General features: G+C 40.9%; 2 protein-coding genes across 3 annotated transcripts in view; both read left to right on the top strand.

The window, feature by feature from the left end:
* magi3a (membrane associated guanylate kinase, WW and PDZ domain containing 3a) overlaps positions 1-11,056 on the top strand; it is a 133,738-nt gene extending 122,682 nt beyond the window's left edge. The window contains exons 16-22 of one of the 2 annotated variants that reach the window (XM_066703612.1): positions 644-829; positions 1,283-1,382; positions 4,131-4,251; positions 4,352-4,489; positions 4,918-5,056; positions 6,567-6,656; positions 7,320-7,409. In XM_066703612.1, the coding sequence (XP_066559709.1) occupies positions 644-829; positions 1,283-1,382; positions 4,131-4,251; positions 4,352-4,489; positions 4,918-5,056; positions 6,567-6,616 (734 nt within the window). In that variant the 3' untranslated portion in view covers positions 6,617-6,656; positions 7,320-7,409. Of the gene's footprint in view, positions 1-643; positions 830-1,282; positions 1,383-4,130; positions 4,252-4,351; positions 4,490-4,917; positions 5,057-6,566; positions 6,657-7,319 lie in introns of both variants that reach the window. The other variant, XM_066703610.1, reaches the window with a different exon arrangement.
* A 2,430-nt stretch (positions 11,057-13,486) lies between these two features.
* On the top strand, positions 13,487-24,830 carry rsbn1 (round spermatid basic protein 1). The gene is made up of 7 exons (XM_066703615.1): positions 13,487-14,073; positions 15,209-15,864; positions 17,238-17,375; positions 19,032-19,174; positions 19,361-19,528; positions 20,179-20,287; positions 20,991-24,830. The coding sequence occupies exons 1-7, from the start codon at positions 13,488-13,490 to the stop codon at positions 21,516-21,518; spliced, it is 2,328 nt and encodes a 775-aa protein (XP_066559712.1). The 5' UTR covers position 13,487; the 3' UTR covers positions 21,519-24,830.
* Positions 24,831-25,802: the final 972 nt, after the last annotated feature.

Genomic DNA, 25,802 nt, shown 5'->3' with positions numbered 1-25,802 from the left:
GCTGTGATCTTTACTGCCTATAGTTGTGCTAATGAGAGTCATTGTACTGCAGAAGCTTGCAAGTGTAATAGCACATTAATAAACTTTCTCATTAGCACAGCGTTTAAAGTCAATCAGCTCAGCCTTGCTGCTGCTGAAACGCTTCAGAGAAGCCCTCACTATCTTAGCCTTTTTAGACACATTTAACACCACACCATGAGGCTGTTATAACCGGAAAGCTTTGTTATACTTGGATTTTATAATTATTTAATGGCTGTTTGCCTTATTCCACTGAATAATTTGATTCAAAGGCTGGACGTGAATCAGAAATCAGGTGATCACAAAATTCTACTCAAGGGTACACAGTGTCGTCTGGCTCTTGTGCCAACACCTTTCCCTGTTCATTTGTCTGATTAGCTGATTAACTTGATTAATTGAATACTTCCCCACAGGCTGCAAATTATGTTATGAATTGAGGAATTGTTTGAGGAATTGAGAATACCTTAAACAACTCTGTTTCATGTCCAATTGAGGAACCGGGAACACAACCCAGGAAACTTGTGAAACCTCATTTTAACATGCACTTTAGAGAGCTGTCTCACACGTGTGAGCTGGGGCTTTGGCAAAGGCTCTGTATGGAAACACGGTTGTCCTCTGGTTGCAGTGATCCCACACAAGATTGGGCGCATCATTGAGGGCAGCCCCACGGATCACTGTGGCAGGCTGAAGGTGGGAGACCGGATCTCTGCAGTGAATGGCCAGTCCATCATGGAGCTGGCACACAACGACATCGTGCAGCTCATCAAGGATGCCGGCAACACCGTCACACTGACTGTAGTGCCGGAGGATGGTAAGTCCACTTAAAAACACTTTATTTGTTTCTGGGTTAATAAGCCCCACCTCTCTCTACACACCTGGCGTCAGCCCCCTTTTGCAAGTTTCAATCTGTGTTATTGTCAGGTATGTTGAAGCGGTGATTTATTAATTTATTTCTCATGTATTTATATACGACACAGAGCACTCTTATATGTGCACAGCCCAACATACTGGAACTGTTTTCCAGTTTCCCCACGTGCTAGCATATGAGTATTGGCCTTCCACATTACTCACGCTTTCTCAAACGTTACATAAGACTGAAAAATACCTGATATAGAATAAGTTTAGGCTCCTTGTTTGAATATCAGAGCACTAATTGAAGCGGATTAGCATATATTTGTTTAGGAAGTGTGTGAGTTCTAAGAAAGCAAAGTCTCTTATGTAAGCCATCACCATTGCCATTGTGATTCATGTTTTGCCCTTCCAGACCACAGCGGCCCTCCGTCCGGCAGCAGCTCGGCAAAGCAGAGTCCAGCGCCACAGCACAGAGCCGTGGGACAGGCCTTGCCGGCTAACCGGGAAGACCGGTACGGACGGGCAAATGCATATGGTCTACACATCACACAACACAGCACACTCCGTATTCAGGGAGCAAATACAGTGAGGGAAAAAAGTATTTGATCCCCTGCTGATTTTGTACATTTGCCCACTGACAAAGAAATGATCAGTCTATAATTTTAATGGTAGGTGTATTTTAACAGTGAGAGACAGAATAACAACAAACGCATCCAAAAAAGTTATAAATTGATTTGCATGTTAATGAGGGAAATAAGTATTTGATCCCCTATCAATCAGCAAGATTTCTGGCTCCCAGGTGTCTTTTATACAGGTAACGAGCTGAGATTAGGAGCACTCTCTTAAAGGGAGTGCTCCTAATCTCAGCTCGTTACCTGTGTAAAAGACACCTGTCCACAGAAGCAAGCAATCAATCAGATTCCAAACTCTCCACCATGGCCAAGACCAAAGAGCTGTCCAAGGATGTCAGGGACATGATTGTAGACCTCCACAAGGCTGGAATGGGCTACAAGACCATCGCCAAGCAGCTTGGTGAGAAGGTGACAACAGTTGGTGCGATTATTCGTAAATGGAAGAAACACAAAATAACTGTCAGTCTCCCTCGGTCTGGGGCTCCATGCAAGATCTCACCTCCTGGAGTTTCAATGATCATGAGAACGGTGAGGAATCAGCCCAGAACTACACAGGAGGATCTTGTTAATGATCTCAAGGCAGCTGGGACCATAGTCACCAAGAAAACAATTGGTAACACACTACGCCGTGAAGGACTGAAATCCTGCAGCGCCCGCAAGGTCCCCCTGCTCAAGAAAGCACATGTACAGGCCCATCTGAAGTTTGCCAATGAACATCTGAATGATTCAGAGGAGAACTGGGTGAAAGTGTTGTGGTCAGATGAGACCACAATCGAGCTCTTTGGCATCAACTCAACTCGCCGTGTTTGGAGGAGGAGGAATGACCCCAAGAACACCATCCCCACTGTCAAACATGGAGGTGGAAACATTATGCTTTGGGGGTGTTTTTCTGCTAAGGGGACAGGACAACTCCACCGTATCAAAGGGACGATGGACGGGGCCATATACCGTCAAATCGGGGGTGAGAACCTCCTTCCCTCAGCCAGGGCATTGAAAATGGGTCGTGGATGGGTATTCCAGCATGACAATGACCCAAAACACACAGCCAAGACAACAAAGGAGTGGCTCAAGAAGAAGCACATTAAGGTCCTGGAGTGGCCTAGCCAGTCTCCAGACCTTAATCCCATAGAAAATCTGTGGAGGGAGCTGAAGGTTCGAGTTGCCAAACGTCAGCCTTGAAACCTTAATGACTTGGAGAGGATCTGCAAAGAGGAGTGGGACAAAATCCCTCCAGAGATGTGTGCAAACCTGGTGGCCAACTACAAGAAACGTCTGACCTCTGTGATTGCCAACAAGGGTTTTGCCACCAAGTACTAAGTCGAAGGGATCAAATACTTATTTCCCTCATTAACATGCAAATCAATTTATAACTTTTTTGAAATGCGTTTTTCTGGATTTATTTGTTGTTATTCTGTCTCTCACTGTTAAAATACACCTACCATTAAAATTATAGACTGATCATTTCTTTGTCAGTGGGCAAACGTACAAAATCAGCAGGGGATCAAATACTTTTTTCCCTCACTGTATGTCCGTTAACAATATAGGATGGGAAAGTTAAAGCACAGAGATGGTTAGCAGGGAACTTGACAGAAGTAGTTAAGATCTGGAAAGGAATGTGATTAGCATTCTGCTCGAAATTTGTTTGGGCAGAGGAGTGAAATAAGATACTGAAAATGATGAAGAAATGATTATGCATTGCAAATGAATGTAACAAACTGGGGCTTTGAAGGTGGCACCACACACAGGGCTATTGAATAAGCATGCAAATTTAGGATTGAGAGTCCTGCGTGAATCCAGAGGTGCTTTATTATCGTTGGCTGCACTGTATGCTGGGTTTTCTGGAGAAATGGGAGAAAAGCTGGAAAAACGATTAGTGGAATTAATGGCGGGTAGTGTTATTGTGAATTTTGAAAAGGCTTACTGTGACTTTGATCTTCATTTTAAACGAGATTGCCTGTGTCAGCGTTTTTAATCCATTACTGTATGTGCTGCAGACAGGGATCGTTTCTGCTTTTATGATCCCTAATTATAATGGCTGGAAGCTGAATTTTTATCACATTCTGTGCATTTTTTGTATATTATTTTAACTTAAGATTAAAAGATTAAATTAGATTAAACTTATTTTCTTTGTTTTTTGGAGCACTGGACTGAAAGCAAATGTGGAGTCATTTGGTAAAGGGTAAAAAAAAAATTGCAGGCACTCCAGTAGAAATATTCAAATTCTTTGTAGAGATCGAATGCAAGGGTGAGCCATTGCCAGAGACTGATTAGAAAGGCTTTGAAATATCAGAGGTTTAATTGCATCAAACGGGTTTAAAGCTTTTAGAGTAAAGCAAAGACTGACTACTTTAGGCCTCTCATCCCTCTGATAGAATTACAGTCTTGGGCTTACATAAAGTACAGTAGGGACACTCGAATATGAAGTTCAGAAGGGCTCCAGCTTGAAAATAACTCTTTGGCATGTGTGGCACCTTTCTGGGATATACGTAAACCTCTTGAATGGCCTGGTCAGTTAAGGATTTGGATCGACCTGCCTCATTCATAATTATATTGATCAGATTGTTATGTGTTTTCTGTATGCGTGCATCTGATGAGTGTATGGATGTCATTATTATTGTATTCATCCAGATCTCACACTGAACTGGAAGATAAGAAGGATGCGCTTGCTGATGGCAGGCACTCCTGGGCTGACTACAAGACCCTCCCACTGAGCGAGCAGGGTGTGTTGTGCACTACAGGGGTAAAACAGGTAAGAGAGAGAGTCACCACACAGTTATAGAGGTACAGAGCTATAACCACTATACCTGCTGTGCCACAGCAGGGTGACTAACCTTTGATCGTCTGCACAGGGCTGTTTCTTAGTGGAGCTGGAGAGAGGGACCCGAGGGTTTGGCTTCAGTCTAAGGGGAGGGAAGGAGTACAACATGGGCCTTTTCATCCTGCGCCTGGCAGAGGACGGGCCGGCGCTGAAAGATGGCCGCATTCACGTGAGTCTGTGATCAGGAATCGGGCCCAAAGCTGGGCCTCCAAGGCTTCGTTTAAACCTACCAATGTAATATGAAAAAAGCTATGCTGAGTTTGCTGTCTGGATCCTCAAATGATTTCATGTGATCCAATCATTTTCCACACCTTGATCACTTGTGTATTATGGTTAAAATGGCTCGTCAAATGATGTAAAATCGTTAGACTAAAAACTGAACTGAATCGAACAGAACTGTAGGTCACAAATAGGGTGACAGGGAATGGTATTGTAATTGAGTGGCACATACAAGGGTGTTATGAGTGAAAGTCCATGGAAGGTGGCACCACATTTAAGTGAATAGTCATAGCTAAAATAAAATGTAAACGTGTCAACAGCATAAGCTTGTTAATGCTCCTCAAGAGTAATAGCAATAACAGTGGGTCGTGATTGCAGGTGGGCGACCAGATTGTGGAAATCAACGGGGAGCCAACTCAAGGCATCACTCACACACGGGCCATCGAGCTGATCCAGGCGGGAGGCAACAAAGTGCTGCTGCTGCTGAGGCCGGGCCTGGGCCTGGTGCCTGACCACAGTGAGTACAGCACGCTCAGCACGAAGCACACAACTCCTAAATACATATACGCACAGGAAGTAGGAGCACATCAATTGTGTGCTTTTTTTCTTCCTATCAGATCATTCAAATCACCCCGCCCCCTATGAGGCTGTGTTTTATTAACTGCACTATTAATTTACAGAACTGTTAATGTGGCAAATTGTGTTCTGTCCGAGCCCTGCAGAATACATACCTCTTTATGGTAGTGTGATCTGCAGTGTAGTCCTTCCAGAGGACCTGGGATTGGAGCTGGGAGGGCGTGGGGGGGATATTTGCCACAACACTGTGATGACATCATTCTTTTGATCTTTCAGTGGATTATATCTACGAATCGTAAACTAAAGAGTCCGTGTGGCTTTGTTGATCACAAGGGGGAGTGCATTGATTGCATAATACACACTTTTACAACAGTTCAATTCAATTCGATCTGTTTAATTAACAGATTTAAGTTTGATTTGTTAATTAAGTTTACTTGCCGTTTCAAACTTTGCAATGTTTTATTTTACAATGTTACATTTTAAATCAACTTGACATGCAGAGTATTCATATACGTAAACTGTAAGTAAAAGGCGGCTCACCACATTTTTTTAAACAAAGGTATTATCACTCCCACAATAAAACCGCTAAGGCTGTATGACAGAGGCATCATCCATAGTTATATTTCCTGTGATCACTTGTCCGTCACATGTCCGTCTTTGAAATTCCTTCTTTTCCCATGTTTTAAATCTACTTCTAGCCCGTGTGCTGTCTGGAAATTGCTCATTAGCAAGTATATTTACTGAGTATAAATACATACATGCTAGTTGTAATAATATAAATTGAACAGTGATAATGCTAGTTATATAATACTACAATTAATAACTCTTAGTATAAAACTGTAGTGTTAATTGGTACATATTTACTGTATTGTATCTGTACGGTTGTGCTTGATCGATTAGTATTTCTGTTTAAGATAGATTGATTGAGTCTACCTGTGAGAGACAATACAATAACAGCCCATTCCATGAACATCACTGACCATGTGACACCAAACTCCTTTCATTTGAATACTTTCCAGTTGAACCCATTATTTTCCCCCACACTATATCTACACTGTACAGAATACCGACGTGGCCATCCACCTTTCTGTATTGTGCTTACTGTACTTCCCCCTGCTGCTCTAACAGTGCTGTCTCTGTTCTGTCAGTTGTGTAGTGTAGGTGAAAGAAGCATGTGTCCACAAACAATCAAATCCTTGTTCCCAATTCCTTGAGGGACGAAGCTGGGGTCCTGTTCTCCACGATTGCTTGTTCTGACCCAAACCCACCACAGATTGGGTTCTAGAAACGGTGTCTCAGTGTGATGTTGTCCCAGAATGCCCTGCAGTTCAGTGCGGTCTTCAGAGTCCAGTGTGTTGCCAGATGATGATATATTGAGTGTCCCCCCCATCTCCAGGGAGACTTTCTCTGTCCTGCTCAGTCTCTGCACTGTTTTCTGTTCTTCTCTCCAGGTCTGACCTCTTCCACCCTGTGCTTCTACATGAAACCTGAGCATCACTAAAGGCTTCGCTGCTTTTCTTGGTCTGTCCCTAATAACCTTGGTAAATCTTCTGTGCGCTCTCCTCCGCAGCGCTCTTCCACCTGCTGAATGAAAGCGCAGTGCACGTTCTCGAATTTCCCCCTCTTCACTTTATGCCTCTTTGTCTGCTCCCTGTCTTCTCGGAGAGCGCTTCAGGAAATGCAGTGGGAAATAACATTGTAATAAATGTTTTTTTAATGGTTCTTTTTATTAACATCTAGCACTTGGAATGCAATGTTATATTAATAATCAACACACTAATGGAAATATGAGTGTCTGATATGAATTCCTTTGTATTCAAAGGTCCATAATGAAACAAAGCATTTAATTTGATTACTTCACTTATATGACACTTCCCCACTTATATATATATTTTTTTCCCTCATTGGGATGGTTAACTAAATATTTAACTAAATATGTCCCAGTTTGTTTTTTGTTGAAACACAGATTAAATTACTGGATCATACAAACATTCTCTTGTGAGAAATATATAATTTAACCCGGTGTATGTTTTTAATTATTAACACAGATTGTAAGGGAATTTTTAGTTTTATATGTTGACTTAAAAATAAATCCGTTTAATAATAGTTGAAAGTGTCCAGGGGAATTATGGTAATAATATTCCCAAAACAGACACGTCACATTGCTCACGTGCTCATTTGTCATTCTTCTTTTTCTGCTTCAGGTAAAATGGATAAAATGAATGTTTCACCCACCAGCTTTCAGAATGAGGTTTCAGCTTCTGAAGAGCCGCTCTCACCGTGGTCATCGTTTAACTCCACCTCCATCTTGGATTCCTCCCCCACCGCTGTGAGAAGAGAGGACCCCCACCACTGGGACGCCACCTCCCTGCCCTCTGGATCGCTTCCGCCCCGAGCCAGTGGGACGGCCAGTCCTGCGGATAGTGACAGGATAGGCCAGAACCCTTCCAGAGACCCGGCCAGCAAAGCCACGGCACCGAAACGAGACCGATCCACCAGTCCTGGAGCTCTGCTTGGTAAGAAGGGTGAGCTTGAGGCTTCTCCCAAGGCCAGGTCTGCCAACCCAAAGAAAACCAGCAGTGCAAAAGCAGACACTAAAGACAGATCGCGTAGCCCAAGAAAGATGGAGAGGAACACTCCTCCCAGCGGCAGAAACCGGTCCGTCAGTCCAGTTGACACCAGAAGCAAGGACAAGAAATCCCGCCATCCAAAAGAGGGAAGGCAGAGGTCCTTAAGCCCAAAGAAGTCTCCCAAAAAGGAACAAGATCCGGTCACTAAGGAGCAACACAGGGTCAGCCAGGTGAAGACAGACAAACACAACCAGCCTGCCGATAACAGAGACAGGAAACGCAGGGAGGAGCAGCCCAGACACAGAGAAGGCGGACCGGCAGAGAAAGAGTCGGGGAAAAGTGCAGAGGAGTCGGCAAGGAACTCCACCGAGCGCCGGGGAACAGACAACCGAGAGGACGCGGACAGAGACTCCAAAGTGCCACGGTCTCGCTCCCACGCAGGGAAGGACAAGACACAGAAAGAGCCGGAGGACGCAGGACGCAGAGATAAAGAGAAGGACAGAGCAGTCGGTCAGGCAAAGGGGAAAGTCACGGATGAGCAGCACGAGAAAGATAACAGGATTCCTGCTGCGGCTATAGAAGGCTCTGGCAATGGCATCCCAAATAGCGTCAGGAAAGCCCCCATCACACCGGGGCCGTGGAAGGTGCCCAGCTCTGACAAAATCCAGCCACGAACTGAGAGACTACCTGAGCCAAAGAGTCTGGAATAGTGAGGACAACACACACTGGATATTTCACTTCTCTGAGGTGTCTTTGGATGTGTCACTGCACAAATGGGACAAAGGGGGCTTTTTTGTTCTATATTACTGATTTAAGGGATTTATATTGATTTTGAATACTTGTTTCCCTTCCCCACATCAACATACTGTAGCATCTGTGTTCTCCTTGTTCGTCTGCCTTACTTATATGCGTAGAAGCTTTTATGTTGAATGAAATTAAGGCTGCGTTGATATTTGTGAAACCTGTAAAGCCAACAACTCCAAACAGTCCTGATATGTGCCAATAGGGGATTCTGAAAGGAAACCAAATAATGCAAAACTGTACCTGCTTACCTTTAATTTCACTGAACTGTTCCATATGCAATGAATTAGAAAGACATATCTACCAAATGAAGGATGGTATACATCTCGAAGGTCTGCCATCTTGTGTACAGACATGTACACGTTATGCTTTCAAAATTGTACTTTATGAAGGATTTGTTTTACTGCATGCGTATATTGTTCTTCCCGTGTTTTTGCTTGCGTACCTTTGACTCCAAGGTCCCACCTGCTGTGTCCGTCTCAAATCCCCAGGATTTCCAATCGTGTACATATCTGAAAATCAGTATCCAAACTCATTCCTTAGCTTTGTGAGTCGTTTTGACTAGAATCTAAAAAAAACATATAGGCTTGATATCTCTTTAACAGACCAGAAACTTGTGTTTAAGTATATTGTTTACTATGTATATGAAAAAGCATATCTAACTTATTGAGATAAATATAAATAAATATGTATTCATACTGAGCCATTCCGCAGTGCGATATATATAGTGCTCCAACAGTCACTTCTTCATCCTTTTATGGTGTTTGCTGTAACAAACTGTCTTAGGTCCTCAAACAAATGTGTATCCTACAAGCAAACAGAAATGTGTTTTTTTTTTTAGAAATTCAGTAGCTTGGATGGTATTTTATTAAATGTGTGTATCATTTAGCAGTGTATTTCCTAAACAACATTTGGGTGAAAATGAATTTGGCTCACTAGCGCATGACTTAACATTTCAAGGTGCAGGATGACATCCAAGTGAATAATATTAATTACCCTTGGTTCCTAATGGAATTTATTGACACAGTCAGTGCTTAATTAAATTATTCTACTCCCAAAGTGTTGCAAAATATAAAAGAAAGAAATGTGCTAAAATAAGAGCTATGTGAAACCCAAGACTACGTGGTGTGCTATGTATGTATGTTTCTGTTGCCATTGATGGTACAGCAGTTTAGTTCAAGTACTGTGAACCTTCCACATGTAAAACTAAAGTGGAAATATCAAAGCGGTTAAACAAAGAAGTCCCTTAAATATTTTTGTATAATTGCCAATGTTGGTCAATTCCCTCCATCGACTAAAACTGAACTAAAATCTGCTTTATGAGGAAACCAGCTGACTATTTTTCAGGAAGTGCAAACCGCAGAATGGAATATCCATGAAATATTGTCTCTCGGGACATCTGGCCACAACTCCTGCCATCCACATCAACATCTCAACCCTCTCAAAGTCATTTCTGGAGGGCCGCAGTATCTTCTGGCTTTGGTTCCAGTTTCTAGTTACTTAATTGATCCAATTAGCTGATTTACTGGATGAATTAAATGCATCTCTACAGGCTGCATATTAAGTTAGTTTGAGTATCTAGAATTTTTAAAAATCATTTTAAGTAATCAACTGTAACAGACTGCAATGCAGTATAAGGTGTTTAAATAAGTGGTAAGCAGGAATGCATGCACATAAACAATGTGAAAATGCAAACCACACTGACAGTTCAGTGTGCAATTAGTCACTTACAAAGTAGTTAGAGAGGACCTGGGACAAATCAAATGAAAAACTGGCAGAATGGAAAACCACTTCCTGTGTCATTTCAGATGTGTAATAATCAACAGATTCATAGTTTATTTTTCATGTTCATGTAGATCTCTGAATGCAAGCATGTAGGAAACCACAGACTTTTTTTTGTGAGCCTCTGGTTATACATGTCTAATAGATAAAATAACTAGCTAAGTAAGAGAAGTCGAGTTGGAACACAAAACAGAAGACACTGGCCCTCCAGGACCTGGGTTTGATCTAAACCAGGGGTTTTCAATCCAGTCCTGAAGTACCCCCTGCCCTGCTGGTTTTTGTTCCAACTGAGGTCTTAATTGCTTAATTGACCTAACAAAGCAATATACCATTCAATTAAGTAATTAAGACCTAGGTTGGAACAAAAACCAACAGGGCAGGGGGTACTCCAGGACCGGTTTAAAAACCCCTGATCTAAACCTAAAACTTCTCCTGACTCTAAGCCTTACCACAGACCTGAACATAAAGTCTAACCCCATCCCTCAACATTGATCAGATGACCATGTCAAACGGATATTCTTTTGTGCTCCAGTCTGCCGCAGAGAAGGAAAGTTTCCTTCTTTGGGACGATCTTGAGAAATCACCTCGATGTCTCCTGCACTGGTATTGTCTTGTATGCCCTCCTCTCCCTGCTTCCCAGTTCCCATCTCAGTGTCTGTATATAATAATGTGGCCTTGCATTGCTTTGACAAAGAAGCCTTTTGGTCTCTACATTATGTGGTAGTTGTAAATGTTTATATATTGTACAGCACCTTTATAAATACTTCCAGAATTCTCATTCAGAAAAATAAGAGATCTGTAAATCGTTCCATTATTTTTTTAAGTAATTAACAGAAAACATTTTAAAAGCAGAATACAGAAAATTTAACTTCTGGTCATGGCATTCTGTTCATGCACTGTAAAAAAAATAAAATAAAGTTTTAATGAAAAAAAAAAAAAAACTCCTGTGTAAATGTATACAGGGCTTATAAACCGCTTATTGATGAAACAGACACATTCACTAACTCCTCCCACAGCTTTTGTCCTTTTTTTTTTTAATATACCTGATATCATGCACAATAATTAATTTATAAGCAAATACAATGTCAAGTAATGTCATTAGCAAATATGATACATACACACTCTGACAAACGCAACACACCAGAGGTGGTAAAATACATGTCTATACTACTATATATTTTGTCACATATGAACAAAGTGTACAAACCCAAGCGCAGAACAGATTCTCACACACACACTCACAATAAATAATAAACACACACATTCCCGTAGTAATACGCTCTGAGTTGTATTTGCAACGTAACAGTGTAGTACAGTTCATTATGGTACAGTTTACAGAATCTTCCAGTATAGTGTATTACAGTGCAGTTTAGTACAATGCAGTGTATTACAGTACAAGTGTGGTAAAGTGTGGTAGGCTTCTCTAGGGAAACTGGATGTAAATAATGTCCTACAGTGCCTACAGAAAGTCTGCACCCCCTTTCAAGATTTTCACCTTTTGTTGCCTTTACAGCCTGGAATTAAAATTACTTTTTTCCATTCATCTATACATCCTACCTCACAACTTCTAAGTGAAAGCCATTCTAGAAACGAGCAGACAATTATTTAAAAATAAAAACTGAAATAGCCTGGTTGGGTAAGTGTCCATCCCCTTTGTCATAGCAGTCCTAAATGAGCTCAGGTGTTTAAGCAATCACCTTCAAAATCACACACCACGTTAAGTGTCCTCAACCTGTGTTACATTGTACTGATTCACATGATTGCAGGTTACATTCATCAGTTCCTGTACGTTCCCTCTGCTGGGTTGTGCACTTCAAAAAGCCTTAACATATATATATACAGCATGACTTGAAGAGTGTTTTCCATCAACGCTATTATTGGACAGTTTTGAAAAGAACAATGGCCAAATATTTCCAAATCTATGTAATTGTTCCCAAAGGTGGTTCCATCAAGTATTATCTCAGGGGGTGTAGACTTATCCAATTATGATATTTCAGTTTCGTATTTTATTTTTTCAACTTTCAACAACTATGCAATAACATGGATGCACACCTAATACGAGAGAACACCTTTTGTCTTGTACTATATCTTTTTAGCCCCACGTGTCATATTTTGTCCCAGTGTGACACTCATGGGCTGTCCTGTACCACATGCTGGGACTTTACCTTATTGGGCTCATATTTGCATGATCTTATTTGTAGGTTATCTAAATATTGATTTTGCAATACCCATATTTTAGATTTAAGCTAAATATCTATTTCAAACAAATATTTAGTTTGTGAGTCTGACGCCCAGATTTAGTGAAATATGTATTCAAACTACAAATATTTATTTTTCAAAACGGATCTAGCATTTATTGAAGTATTTACATTACAGATTGATTTTTTTCAGTATTGTAGTATTGTGAAATGTATGAAAAAAGTGCGTTGTTTACATGCATGGTGCATTGATACCCTGCATACTACACAAAATATTACATATTCAGTAGCAGACAGTGCAAAAAGCACAGTACTGTCACATGTGCAATTCAAATTGTAGTTAGTCTGCATGATACTAGGATATGGGTGTCTGGTATCTATCTTGTAATACAGGTTTTATTTCATTGCTGTGTTACTGCAATGGCTTCACCAAATATTACTGTCTAGTTAACCCAGCCGACTTCTGCAGAGGCATGGTATTTGACTTCATATTTACTGTATTTTAATATTTCGATAACATCGGAAAATTATTCCAATAATCACACGAACTCAATCACTATTAATGATTACCATAATTACAATCATCGCGGAGACTTATTTTTTCGCTGGTAGTCTTACTGTCAGATTTGCTACTACTTGAGAACTGTTGTGTGGATATGACCCAGAAAACTAAAAAAGAACAGGTCTACATATGTGAAAATGCTTAAGAAAAGGAATCCATAAAGAAAACCTTGCTTTCCGTTATTTTGTTCAAACATAACCCTTACTCTGGAGCTTCGCCATTGCTTCCGCGTCCGCAGAGATGTTTACCGAGCCGCCCAACTCCATACCCGTGACGTCAGCAGGACAGAACAAGATGCGTGCGTTCGTGCACGCACCCCTCTCGCCTCGGGACAGAAGAACTACACATCCCATGGGCCTTACTGCAGTGCGCCTGCGCAGTGCGACGACCCGCTGTGTAGAACTACAGCCAGCTGGCCGCTCTGCCCTATGAGAACTACTCTTCCCGTGACTCTCACACATGCGTGCGCAGGGTTCCAGGCCATTTAAATCCGTTGTCAAAATGGCTGCGCAGGTCGGTTTGGTTCGCGCAAAAGTGGAAGAAAAGGTGAGAGACAGCTTGGATAAAACACCCAGGGAGAAAAAGAAAAAGAAAAAAAGGGAGTGCTCGCCATCGTCCGACAAGCGGGAGAGATCCGAGAAAGAAGCCAAAAAGGCAAAGCTTCACCACCATCATCACCACCACCATCAACATGTTCAACAACCGTCCCCCCAGCCAGCACCACAACACGTCCCTCCATCCCGCTTCAGCTCGGAGCAGGCGCCCATCCAGTACCACCACCACCACGCCAAGAAGGAGTCCCTGCTCGCCGGCTCGCCGAGGAAGACCGCCCCGCCGCACCTGGAGCAGAAGCCCCTGCCCCCGGTGCTGCCCCCGGTGCTGCCCCCCGTGCCCCAGGGGCTGTTCACCTTCACTCCGCTCAAACTGGCCAAGGCCAAGATCCAACACAAGGAGAAGCACGGCGATAAAGAGCAGAAACTTAAGCCCAAGAAGGAGAACAGCGAAGCTAACGTGAAGACGGAACAGATCAAGAAGAAGAAGAAGGGTAAGCGAGCAGGCAGTGCGTGGACCCCGGTTCCGCGCCCGTCCGAAGCGGGTCCTGCCGGGGACTCGTACTGCGTCCGACCGCAGATTTGACCTGTTTGCGCCGTCATTTGCGCCTCGTACAACACGTGTTCATTATTTATTATGTATTAGACCGTTTCACAAACAGTTTAGGCTTGGTGTGGCAGTTTTATTGTGGCCGAGTTAGTCAGATGTCTGAGAAACTACTCGTGTTGACAGAAAACCTGACAGTTACATTTAAAGTACTTTGACGAGCAGTGACTGAGACATGGCCATTATGTCGTGTGTCATTACCGTAGCTCCCTGGTTAACTCCCTCTTTTTTAACTTTTTGTTTACCACTGGGTCATTGTGATGAATTGGTATTGATCCAGTGGCCTACAAAATGACATTTAAAAACCTATTTCATATTAGCTAAAAAGGTAGGCATCTCTTGAGTCGAAGTAAAGGTACATTGAAAACAAAAGTGAAACTCTAACAGGTTTTAGCCACTGACACTTCTTGTCCTGCACAATGTCAGGGTGATTTTGTGCAGGTGAGGGATTTGGCATGACCAGGGCATATCACTTCCATTAAACAGCAGCTTGAGCAGTGCTAAGTGTTCACAGTTTCACTGAAGCCAGTTTCCCTTTTATCGACCCGAGTTATTGAGCTGTGGTAGGGCTTTAAATGTGGAGGAGTGGTGTCTGAATGGAAAGCTTCTGAAACTGTCTGCATGTTGCTTTTTTATTTTTCAGTCTGTTTTAGTATCCACACAGTGTACAATCACCAGAAAAGTTCAAGGTTTGCTTGAGTTTATCTTGGGATTTAGAGAATATTTTGTGTGTGGCCCAATTAATAAACCTACTAAAATGGGTTGGCTAAACCCGTAACCTGTTCAGCTCTTGAACGTGACCTTATTTGTGTTCAGGTCACTGCCAACCTGCCCTCAGAAGGATGTACATCTCTAGATTGGGCAGAAGCATGGTTAGGTTCAGTGTAGTTGAAGAGTAGGGTGAATGTTAATTAATTATGGTAACAAATAAATCCATCTAAGACTTCAGGTTAGTTTCTCTTAAGGTGATATGATAACTTGGAAGTAACCTCTTTCTTTTATTGTATTTTTTCCCTGCACAGAAGCTCGAGATGAGAATGGCAAAACGCAGCCGAAAGACGAGTACCTGCTGAAGAAGATGAAGAAAAAGAAAAAGAAAAAGCACAGAGAGGACGAGCGTGGCAAGCGGCTGAAGATGTACAACAAGGAGGTCCAGACAATGTGCGCGGGGCTCACCGGCCTCTCCCCCGACTCTGAGGTGCCGCAGGGCCTGCCCGACTCTGCCCTCAAATACCTCAAAGATGAGCGCTTGTGCCAGCCGGGCCTGGGCACGGACGAGTACCGCACGCCCAACGGGGTCCAGATGCCCTTCCTCTCACACCACGACCACTTCATCCGCAGCTCCTGCCTGCAGACCAGCACCAAGTACGGCCGCTTCATCCACGAGGAGCGGCAGCCGAACGGTGGGGCGGCGGTGCTGCACGCCTACATGGATGAGCTGTCCTTCCTGCCGCCCGCCGAGATGGAGTGTTTTGCCGAGGAATTCCTGCACCTCACCTTCAGTGAAAATGACAAGAATGCTGCCCGCTACGCCCTGGCGGTTGTGCACGGTGCCGCGGCCTACCTGCCCGACTTCCTGGATTACTTTGCCTTTAACTTCCCGAGCACGCCAGTGAAAATGGAAATCCTGGGCAAGAAGGACATCGAAACAACCACCATCTCCAACTTCCACTCTCAGGTATGCTGTGTGTTCGGTCCTGTCTCTCCCTGCTTTGTACTGCCTACAGAGAGCAGACCGAGGTTAGGCTGTTCAAACTGATGAATTCATATTTCCCTGTCTTGCAATAACACAGGAATACTTTGTTACGGGCTGAGAGGAGATCACACTCTGGGGCTGACTTCTTGGCTGAATTTGCAAATGTTGAAATGTTGACTTATTTCTAATGCAATAACTTGCCAAAACTAAATAGAAACCAATATTTGACATTATTCTAAATGCATTTCAAATACTCTTTAAATGAATGCAACAGGAGTATATTGACTGATTAGTCAAGCCAAATATTAGTGCACATTGATTTATCAACAATTTAACTTTTATCCAAAAGCAACATGCAAAGGAGTACAGTATTCTCATTGTGTTTGAAATGTTTTTGAGGTTCCCCCCCAGATTCTAGGTCAGAATTTGCCATGTACAATGTGCACATTTCAAATTCTTTAAATACATTGCATTTTATCCCAAGGCAGCTCTTCAGTCAGCAATTTGGTCTCTTCAGACATGGATGACTTTTTATAAAAATGTGAATGCAGTACCAGGTTATGCTTGGCCTTGATATTTTCTGCAGAGTTCAACACCTCTGTAGTTCATGTTCTGAAGCAGCTTTAGTTTGAGGCATTCTGTGTGCTCTACAATAACTGTTAATGGGTCGCTGTCCGCTGATAATACGCAGCCTGTTTAGAGTGACAACGCTAACTGCAGCACATCCACGGGAACATGGTTTGTTAAAAGAATCACATTGTTTTGCTGACAGCCAGTTTACTGCAGCTTTTGCTAATGAGCTTGACTTTGTTCTCTCACTGAAAATGAATAAAGTTACCCAAAGTGGTTTCTTATCTCATTGCTTTCAGTTCTGTCTGAGGCACTGGAAGTATAATGGATGCTGGCAGTATTGTAGAGCAGGCTCTTGGCAAAGAATCGCTTATTGTTCAGAAGCCCAGCAGAAATGTACAGTCAATTGCAGTTTTGATTTACTAGGTTACCTGAGAGCACACGGCATTGACAGAAAGCTTTTTTTATGACGCAGTTTAAGTGCTTGGATGTACCAAGTGAGGCCATTTTGAACTGGAGATGATTGGAGAGGAAAGAGACTCTAGAAAATAGTGTTCTGCAGTATATTAATATATAGTGTATCATGATAGCTAGTATTTTTATTTTTGCTAAGCAAAAGTGTTAAACAGGCATTTTATAATTGTTACTGCAATATTCTTTTGTTGACACATTGTTGTACATGCGTGTAACCTCAGTGACGTACATACTTTATTGCATTGGCAGTGTTTGTGCCCATTGCAGCACCATTATAATGTGGTGGTGAATATAGTGTACTCTCTCAACAGGTGAATCGGACATACTGTTCTGGGACATATCGTGCTGGGCCGATGAGACAGATCAGCCTTGTTGGAGCTGTGGATGAAGAAGTGGGGGATTATTTCCCAGAGTTCCTTGACATGTTGGAAGAATCTCCATTTTTGAAGGTCTGTTGGTGAATATGTTAATTATAATTTATTCCCCAATTGTGGAATTATTCCATGAAAACCAGTGTTACTATTTGAGGTTTACAGGTCCACACTCGTGTATCTGCCACAGATGGTGGATTAATGAGTACATGCCTTATGCGTGCGTGTCATTTTTGAAGAGGGTGAGTTATAGGCATGAGAGAGAAGTGGGGAAAGAGAACACTGGGGAATCAAAAGGAATATCGGCTACACCTTGTACTGAGATACTGTAGTGGCAGAAAAGTAAAGCTGCACGCTTGACTGAAAGGGAGCTTGAACCAAAATAGCCGTTTTCTTCCATGATTGCAACTGAATTGCATTTTCTGCATATCAAATAAAGACAAACCACTGTCTTTAGTGGTTGTGACATTTCCCCCTCGAATAATTCTGCATGGTAAATACATTTTAAATTTAATTCCTTCTACCTTATCTTAATTTGATGGGACATTAGAACTAAGGGGTTATTTTAATCAAGTGGGCTACTATTGCTATTTGTGTACAGCATATCAGAACCTAGAGAGGGTTTGTTAATTGCCAATTGAGTAGTTGGCACTGCCTATGTGGGTTTACAGTTGTGTGTGTGTGTGTTTGTTTGTGTGTTTCTTTTCCATTTAAGGTTATTATTTTACTTGAGTGTTATTTGAGTGTTTTTTGCACATTGATTTATATTGGTTTTGAGTGTCTCATTTAGATTTTATGTGTTCTGGTTTGGTTAATAGTAAACACTTTAGTTTGGAATTGTATCATGTTTTGATTTATTTGTTAAAACCCTTCTATGCTGATAGTACATTACCTCTCCATTCACTGAACTATTGATAACACAGTGTCACTTAATATTGCTGCCATTGTCTGTTGAGAGATTTAATTGTATGCGATTGAAATTTAATTAGCCTATGAAAAAGCCTAAAAGTTACTTTAGTGTTTCCAAGAGTCCACTTCTTCAGTTCACGTTGTATGATTACTTAGTACAAGTACTGAGAATCAGACCTCTTTGGCGGACGGTAGTTTGTGAATTGACGGAATAACGAGTCATTTTATAATGGGAATGAATTCATTCTTGACGATTTTGGGCAGAATTGTGTATAAACGAGAGGTAATCCGTAGTCCTTTTAAGACTGAAATTGGTCATTGAAGATGCCCTGTATGAAAATGTATCAATAATTGTAAGCTTGGCTATGATGAATCCTGTTTTAAAGGAATGATGAATTACATTATCCCAAATGTATTTCTTTGCTGTCCTAAACTTGAAGGATTAATACACAAAATCTTAGGTTTTTTTTCTTTGTTTTTTTTTCTATCCTCCTCAGTATCCTCTGTTAGTGTGAAGTTTTTTATATAGCCTATGTACAATTGTATTCAAAAGGTATTCACAACTTGAATTTGAAACAATTTTGACAATTCGAGTTTGATAAGATGAGTGTTCTTCATCAAACCAAACAAATCTTCATTAACTGTGTATGACTATATACAAATGGCAGATCAATGGTTTAACACTGGAAGAAAATGTTAAATAAGTTTAATCAAATGTTGACTTAGGAGTTATGAAATCCAGAAGACCAGCAGAAAGCATGTAGTTAAATTCTTTAGAATATGCAAAACAGTATTTAAATGCATTTCCTCTTACATTGTGAACAGATGACGTTGCCATGGGGCAGCCTGTCCAGTCTGAAGCTGGATTGCCGTTCTCAGAGCGACGATGGGCCCATCATGTGGGTGAGGCCCGGAGAGCAGATGGTCCCGACCGCAGACATGCCAAAGTCCCCCTTCAAGCGACGCAGGTGAGACGCTGCACCAACTGTGTCACGTGTTATGGGATAAGGAAAATTGTTATACCAATTTACTTTGAAAAAAAATGCTTTATTGATGTGGCCATAAGGTTTCTTACGCTGCATCTGACATGAGATCATTGTTGTTGTCTGTTTATTTTTAATTGTTAAACGCAACAATTTGCCATCTCTGTACAGGTCAATGAATGAGATTAAGAACCTGCACTATTTGCCCCGAACAAGTGAGCCACGGGAGGTGCTGTTTGAGGACCGGACCAGGGCCCATGCTGACCACGTGGGCCAGAGCTTTGACTGGCAGAGCACGGCAGCTGTGGGAGTACTTAAGGCTGTACAGTTTGGGAAATGGTAAGTCTATCTTCTATTATTACAAAAACAGGGCCTAATCAGTATTGGGAAATGTATATGTATTTGGGAAATACATATGCTATTTTGGCCTCAGACAGAGATTACTTTCACCTGATTTCTCAGTCCTACTGCTTTACAAATATATATGTCGTGGTGTGATGTCTTATGAGCAAACTGTGGAAATAACTGTTATTTTACCATACGTTTCTTTTACTATACGCTCCAGGGTCTTATTTTGCAGAGATACTGATTTTATTGGTAGAGTATTTTACATTTACGGAAATTAAAACATTCAAAATTGTAATACTTATGATGAAATTTATTAATTTATTTCCCCCTCTTTATTTTAATGCATTTGACTGTTTTTGTTGGTTTGGAAGTTTGCCACATAATCACGTTTATTGTTTTGATTGAGTTGTTGCACATTTGTATTTTGAGTCATTTGGTATGTGTTTTTTTTTTTTTTTTTAAATATCACCTTAAGATTAAAAAAAAAAAGTTAAGTGATTATAGAGTTGGATTTAAAAAATAATAATAATCTTATTGTGCAGAGAGCACAGGGTTCGTGGGTTGTTTTGGATAGGTGGTTTACTTAGAATTCAGCACTGGGCAGTAACCTGCAAAATTGTCCTGTTTGTTCTCTCTCTCAGGAGTGACAGACCCCGAGTAACCAAAGATGTGGTGTGTTTCCACGCTGAAGACTTCAACGATGTTGTGCAGAGACTTCAGTTAGACTTGTATGAGCCTCCTGTGTCTCAGGTAGGAATGAAGAAATTACAAATACAGATTATATGCTTTTGTGGGCAGTGATATTTGATCATGTATCTTGATTATGAAAACCCTAACATAGAATTGTGGTGTCTTGTTTGATGTTATGAATATTTTGTGTATAGTTCCCTTCAAATTCTCTTAACAAAAGCAAAGAGATCCTTAGGCCTCATATTATGAAAATCCTCACACAATGTCCCAGAATAGCCTGGTGCAGCCTTGCTATAGCACTTTTTGGTGCTGAATGTGTCGTCCGTTACCCGTGGCTCAGAACCGCTGAAATCACGCGGCTAGTGAAGGGTTTGGGTGGGCAAAAGTTTGTCGCCGAATTGCCGACAAATGTGCCTGCAGAGTTGTTAGTGAGAATGGCCAAGCCGTGCCTGTCCCTCTGTTGGCACGTGAGCTGGGCCTCTCCCTTTGCATTTCACTAAAGAAAGAGGTGGCTGGCCCGGTGACTTGTCTCGGAGGAGGATGCTTTTGTCTTCGATTCATAAAGGTCAGTGAATGTTGGCTGCAGTTAAATAGAAAACAATAAAGAAAAGAGAAACTTGAATAACTCATGGCTGCTTGACATTGAGAAAGTTAGGGAGGTTGCTCTCTGGGGTGGGGGCTTGTTATTTCTAAACTGAATGGAAGTAGAATCTGTAAGACCTAATCCCTTTTTTACAGACCAAGAACTTTTCTTTATTCACAGTGTGTTCAGTGGGTGGACGACGCTAAGCTGAACCAGCTGAGGAGGGAAGGAATCCGTTACTCCAGACTCCAGCTGTGCGACGACGACATCTACTTCATCCCACGCAATGTCATTCACCAGTTTAAAACTGTGTCTGCCGTCTGCAGTCTGGCCTGGCACATCCGGCTCAAGCAGTACCACCCTGAGGCGGACCAGAAGCTCTCTCAGTGCAGTGCCTCAAAAGACACTGAAACCAAAGTGCCCGGCTCGACGCCAGATCTTGTGGGGGTGGACGAAAGCAAGCCGCTGTCAACGGCAAAACCCCTTTTTCAGAAGCCAGCAACACCTCCAAGAGATCCACGAGCCGCCCCCCAGCTCAGTAGACCCGCAGTTCCCTGCCCCACTCGCTCCGAGCCAGCCAGACCCATGGCACCTTTGCCCACGGCCACAGAAACATCATGCCTTCCCCCGGCTATGCCACCCATCACCCCAGACTGTCCCCCCGTCCATTGTAACGCCCATCTTGGTGCTGCAGATTCGCCTCAATAGCACCATGATGTTGGGACTTTTTTTTTTTTTTTAGAGTGGAGGGTATTTAAAGTAAAAGGATCGGTAATGTCATCAACATTCCACAATGTCAGAAAGGAAACTTTTTTTTATGTACAAGCTAATTGTATGACTTTATTTTTCACAAAAATACATTGAATTCAATCTGGTTGTTTGCACGTTAAACAGTCAAGGCCAATCATGTATAATCCAAAGCTGGGGAGGAGAAAGAATGGAAACAAAAGCATAGTGTGATGCATAAAATCACTAAAGGGATTTTTTTTTGTTTAATCTTTCCAAAATAGTTAATTGTTTCCTTTCAACAGATGAATTATACAAAATATATTCCATTTAACCATGCCTGCTTATATAAATCCAAAGATAATCATTGTTTAAGAGGCTTGTGACAGGCACGTCGGGTTAAAGGCTCTGTGAATGCAAGAAGTGTTCCCTAGCCTGGAGTTTGACACTTAATTTGCTATTATTTTATTAGCACTGCTGGGATTGGAGTTAGGTTAGTTGGAGGCATCTCAACTCTCCATGCACCAGTGACCACTGTTACCTTCCTTGCACCTGTAGCAAAGCCCTTTACACACACACAACCTGTGCCATTTGTGTGTTAAAGTAAAATGGTGGATTGGCAGTGTACCTCCATAGAAATGTATGTGCTCTCTTTCAGAGTGCAGAGGGGGAATTTTCTGTGCAAATGGCAGTTCCAAAGCAGGAAGTATGAAAGTAGGACAAATAATTGCTGATTCCAAAAAACAACAACTCTAAAACCCTAATATACGGCACATGGTTGCTCAATGTTTTTGTATTTTTACAAGGACAATTACTTGTTTTGTTTCTGCTGAATTTACTATTAGGTAAAAGGCCTATATCCAACCCAACATTGTCAAGAAAAGAACCGTTATTGTCAGTTATTATTTATTTCAAGAATCATGGACAGTGGTCAAAATATTTTTGGTTTTCATTAGAAAGTATGTCTTTTTATGTTTTAAAAAAAAAACTACATGTATTCCAGCATGTTTTTGTTATTTTTTAGGTTTTGTTATCTTCTGTAGTTCTGTGAGAAGTACACTAGTGCCTCACGGATCTGCAGAGATAGCTTAAGTACTTTGATAATGAAGGTGGGAGAGCCCCAGAGGTTTCCCTTTCAATTCACCGTGAGTAATAAGAACAGTGGGTGTTCTTGAACGGCAAAAAGTTTCAAAATTAAATTTTATGTGTTTTTGCATTTTATTGAGAATTTACAGGGAGACAAGACCCATTGAAAATGCTTTCTTCCAGAGAAACGTACATGAACGAGACATTTCTGTGGCACGTCCACAGAAGAAAGGCTTGTTACTGTTGAAGCCTCTTGATGTTTTCATATCGCTGTAGTAATTTAGCTCCTTTGGAAATAACTCTTGGATTGTATTAATCTCTCAGGAACTCTGGACACAAATCCATCAGCCCTTTCCCAGCACGAAATGGGATTTTTTTTAAAGGGAAAAGATAAAAACTACACAGTGCTTGTGCACTTGCGGGGTGGGTGTTGAACTGCTGGGAATTTAATGACCGAGTAGTGTCCTTGGTTATGATAGGTTTGGAATTTTAATCGTAGCCGCCGCTCTGTCTCCGCTGTAGCCTGATGCTTCGGTCAGTCTCAGGGGCTCGAGAGAGTGTATCTAGCAGAATACGGCATGGAGTGACCTGAAGACTGCGTTAACACACTTTTGAAGTTTGTGTGTCAATGCAGAGCCTGTAAATGATGAAAAGCACTTACTCAAATTTTTAAAAAGCTGATCTTTACCATTCTTCCAGGTGGTTTAAATAAATATCTGGATTATCTGCCTTTTATTAAAAGCATTTTCTATAGATATTATTCTCCAATATTTCGTAAGCTTTAACATAGGCTGCACAAAGGGTTGACTGCTCCCAGGCATTCTTTTATATGACCTTTTCAAAACTTTGTTTGACACCTTTCGGTTTTTGAAAGTTTTATTCCTGATAATCATTGTTATGTGTCTTATGTATTTCATTTGTGTAACAATGGAAGACAATGACTTTTGCACATCTCAATAAGGTATTGTAATCAACGTGTTTGTATTTTGTCGCGAGAGTTGGCAGGTAGGTTATGTTAGCCAGCAGTTGTTGTCCGCATTAATTAATAAATTCAATGTCTATTTGAATACGGATGATTAGGAAAGTTTTTCCATCGCAAATTTGGCGTATTTGATTTTTCACATGACATGTTCAAGCATTCTACTGTAGTTGTATTAACTAAAGATGTGTTCTTAAAAAATCTAAATGAAAAAAAACTTTATAATGAATAGATTTAATATTTAGTCTAAACTGTTATTTTGCCTAATTTTGTAAATGACATGTATTTATCTACATATTTTCAATAATGTATCATTTCAGTGCACTTATGCCGACTTCCTACCCCCAACAAGCTATTTCACTCAATAAATAAGCATACCAGTTGCGCTTATGTGAAGAACAGTTTGTTTATAACGGATTCGATTAAAAATCATTAGTGCAGTTGTAGTTAGGAGTACAATGTTTCGAGTCACTGTTGTGATTTGTCTGTAGTTTATGCATTTTGCACATGCCCATTATCGGCACTATTTCATTGAAAGGGATAAAATGGCAGTGTGACCACTAGTAGAAAGCAACCAGTAAGTGGACCTCAATGCCATTGTGCCGCCAAAATCAATCCATATTTAAAGCATGCCTTCAAGATAGCATTGATCACTGAAACCTGATTGTCTTAAACCTGTTTCTGCTTTGTGAAGCAATGGCTGTGCTGAGACATCAGTATTTCTGACCTTAGGAAAGATTATTATCAGTCTTGTTTTTGTTTTCCCTTTTTCTGCCTGGGTTTGTCTTTATTTTCCATCATGTACTATTTATTTGTATTCTTTTTTTCAAGGAATGTACAGGTTTGAAACTGATAAATGAATATTTAGCCCCAGAGTAAACTAAAATGAATAGGCAGCTAATTTGATACTTTTCTGTTTGGTTTTGTAGTTGGTACTGTGTATCTAATGTAAGTTTGCCTGGGGAACAAGGCATGCTTTGTGTATCCAGATTTCCAACAGTAGCTCTTGTTAATGTCTGCATAAGATCTTGTTTTTTCTTTATATTAATAAAGATAGGAAAATGTGTAGTATGAACTGAAGAGAACGATAACCTTTTTTGGGTAAATATAACTGCTTACATTTACTAGAATACTGTTAAAAGTGTGAATCTCTGATTATTCCTATAATATACAAAATGGAATGCATAGACATTTTCTTGTATTTTTTTAAATAAATAATTAAAAATGTGCATCTTGACTTGACTAAGTAAATATTGTAAATGAGCTTTGGAACGCTTCAAAAATCACTTGGAAAGTATTTGCTGGTAAATAATTTATTGATATAGAAATACATTTTGTACAAAATAAGAATCATGATTAACGTAATGAAAACCATTTATACGTATCACAGAAGATAATTCAGTACAGTAGATTGCATTAAACAATGGCTTGAATCATTACTTTTAAAAGTGGAATTTATACTTCTGTTGATGGGAGATATTGGAGCTGAAAATAGGATTCAAATATGTTTTATAAATAAAAAGTCATGGTCAGCATATTATAGCTTCCCTTTCGTAAAACCTTGTCAAACACACTCGCTCACCCTTCACTTTAAACAACATTTGGTGAGCCAGTTGGTTTAACAAATACTGTTCATTAAACTATACTTCTCAAGGATATCTTTTCAGGGGCTGTTGAACACTGATTGGAAAAATAGAAGTTTAAACTCCTGAAAACATCCATCGGAAAGTCTATTGAAATCTGAGATAGTTGGCAAGGAATGGGTTCACAACAAGGGCCAACACAAGTCCTAATAGCATTTTGGATGTTGAGGTAATGTATAGATTGAAAAAAGTGCTGAAAAAAGTACCAAAAATTGCATCCTCTCCTTCGCGGTTCTTAAAAATCCCTGTATTGAGACTTATCCCTTGGGTCCCTATAAAGTCCCTATTTTGGGACTTACAATGTGGGCCCCTGTATAGTCCGTTTATTGGAAATAGCTTCATTTTTATTTTTAAATATAGACGCATAAAATGATGTAAATTCATTTTTTGTCCAGTAGGCATCTAAAAAAACGATTTGTCTGAATCATTGACAACTGAATTATAGTACTTTGTGTCTATCCAACATTTTATGAATATGATGTCCCCTGGTACCACCATTTCCAGTTTTTCAGCAAATTTATGATAATCTTAATCTATAGCTGTGATTGAAAGATGGGC

Source organism: Amia ocellicauda, chromosome 5 (assembly GCF_036373705.1).
Source record: "Amia ocellicauda isolate fAmiCal2 chromosome 5, fAmiCal2.hap1, whole genome shotgun sequence".
Classification (NCBI taxonomy): domain Eukaryota; kingdom Metazoa; phylum Chordata; class Actinopteri; order Amiiformes; family Amiidae; genus Amia; species Amia ocellicauda.
This window is presented reverse-complemented; position numbering and strand designations above follow the sequence as displayed.

Coding starts and splice junctions, on each gene's coding strand:
- rsbn1 (XM_066703615.1), top strand. CDS start 13,488: ATGCGTGCGCAGGGTTCCAGGCCATTTAAATCCGTTGTCAAAATGGCT. Junction 17,376..19,031: donor AAGAATCTCCATTTTTGAAG/GTCTGTTGGTGA, acceptor CATTGTGAACAG/ATGACGTTGCCATGGGGCAG. Junction 19,175..19,360: donor TCCCCCTTCAAGCGACGCAG/GTGAGACGCTGC, acceptor ATCTCTGTACAG/GTCAATGAATGAGATTAAGA.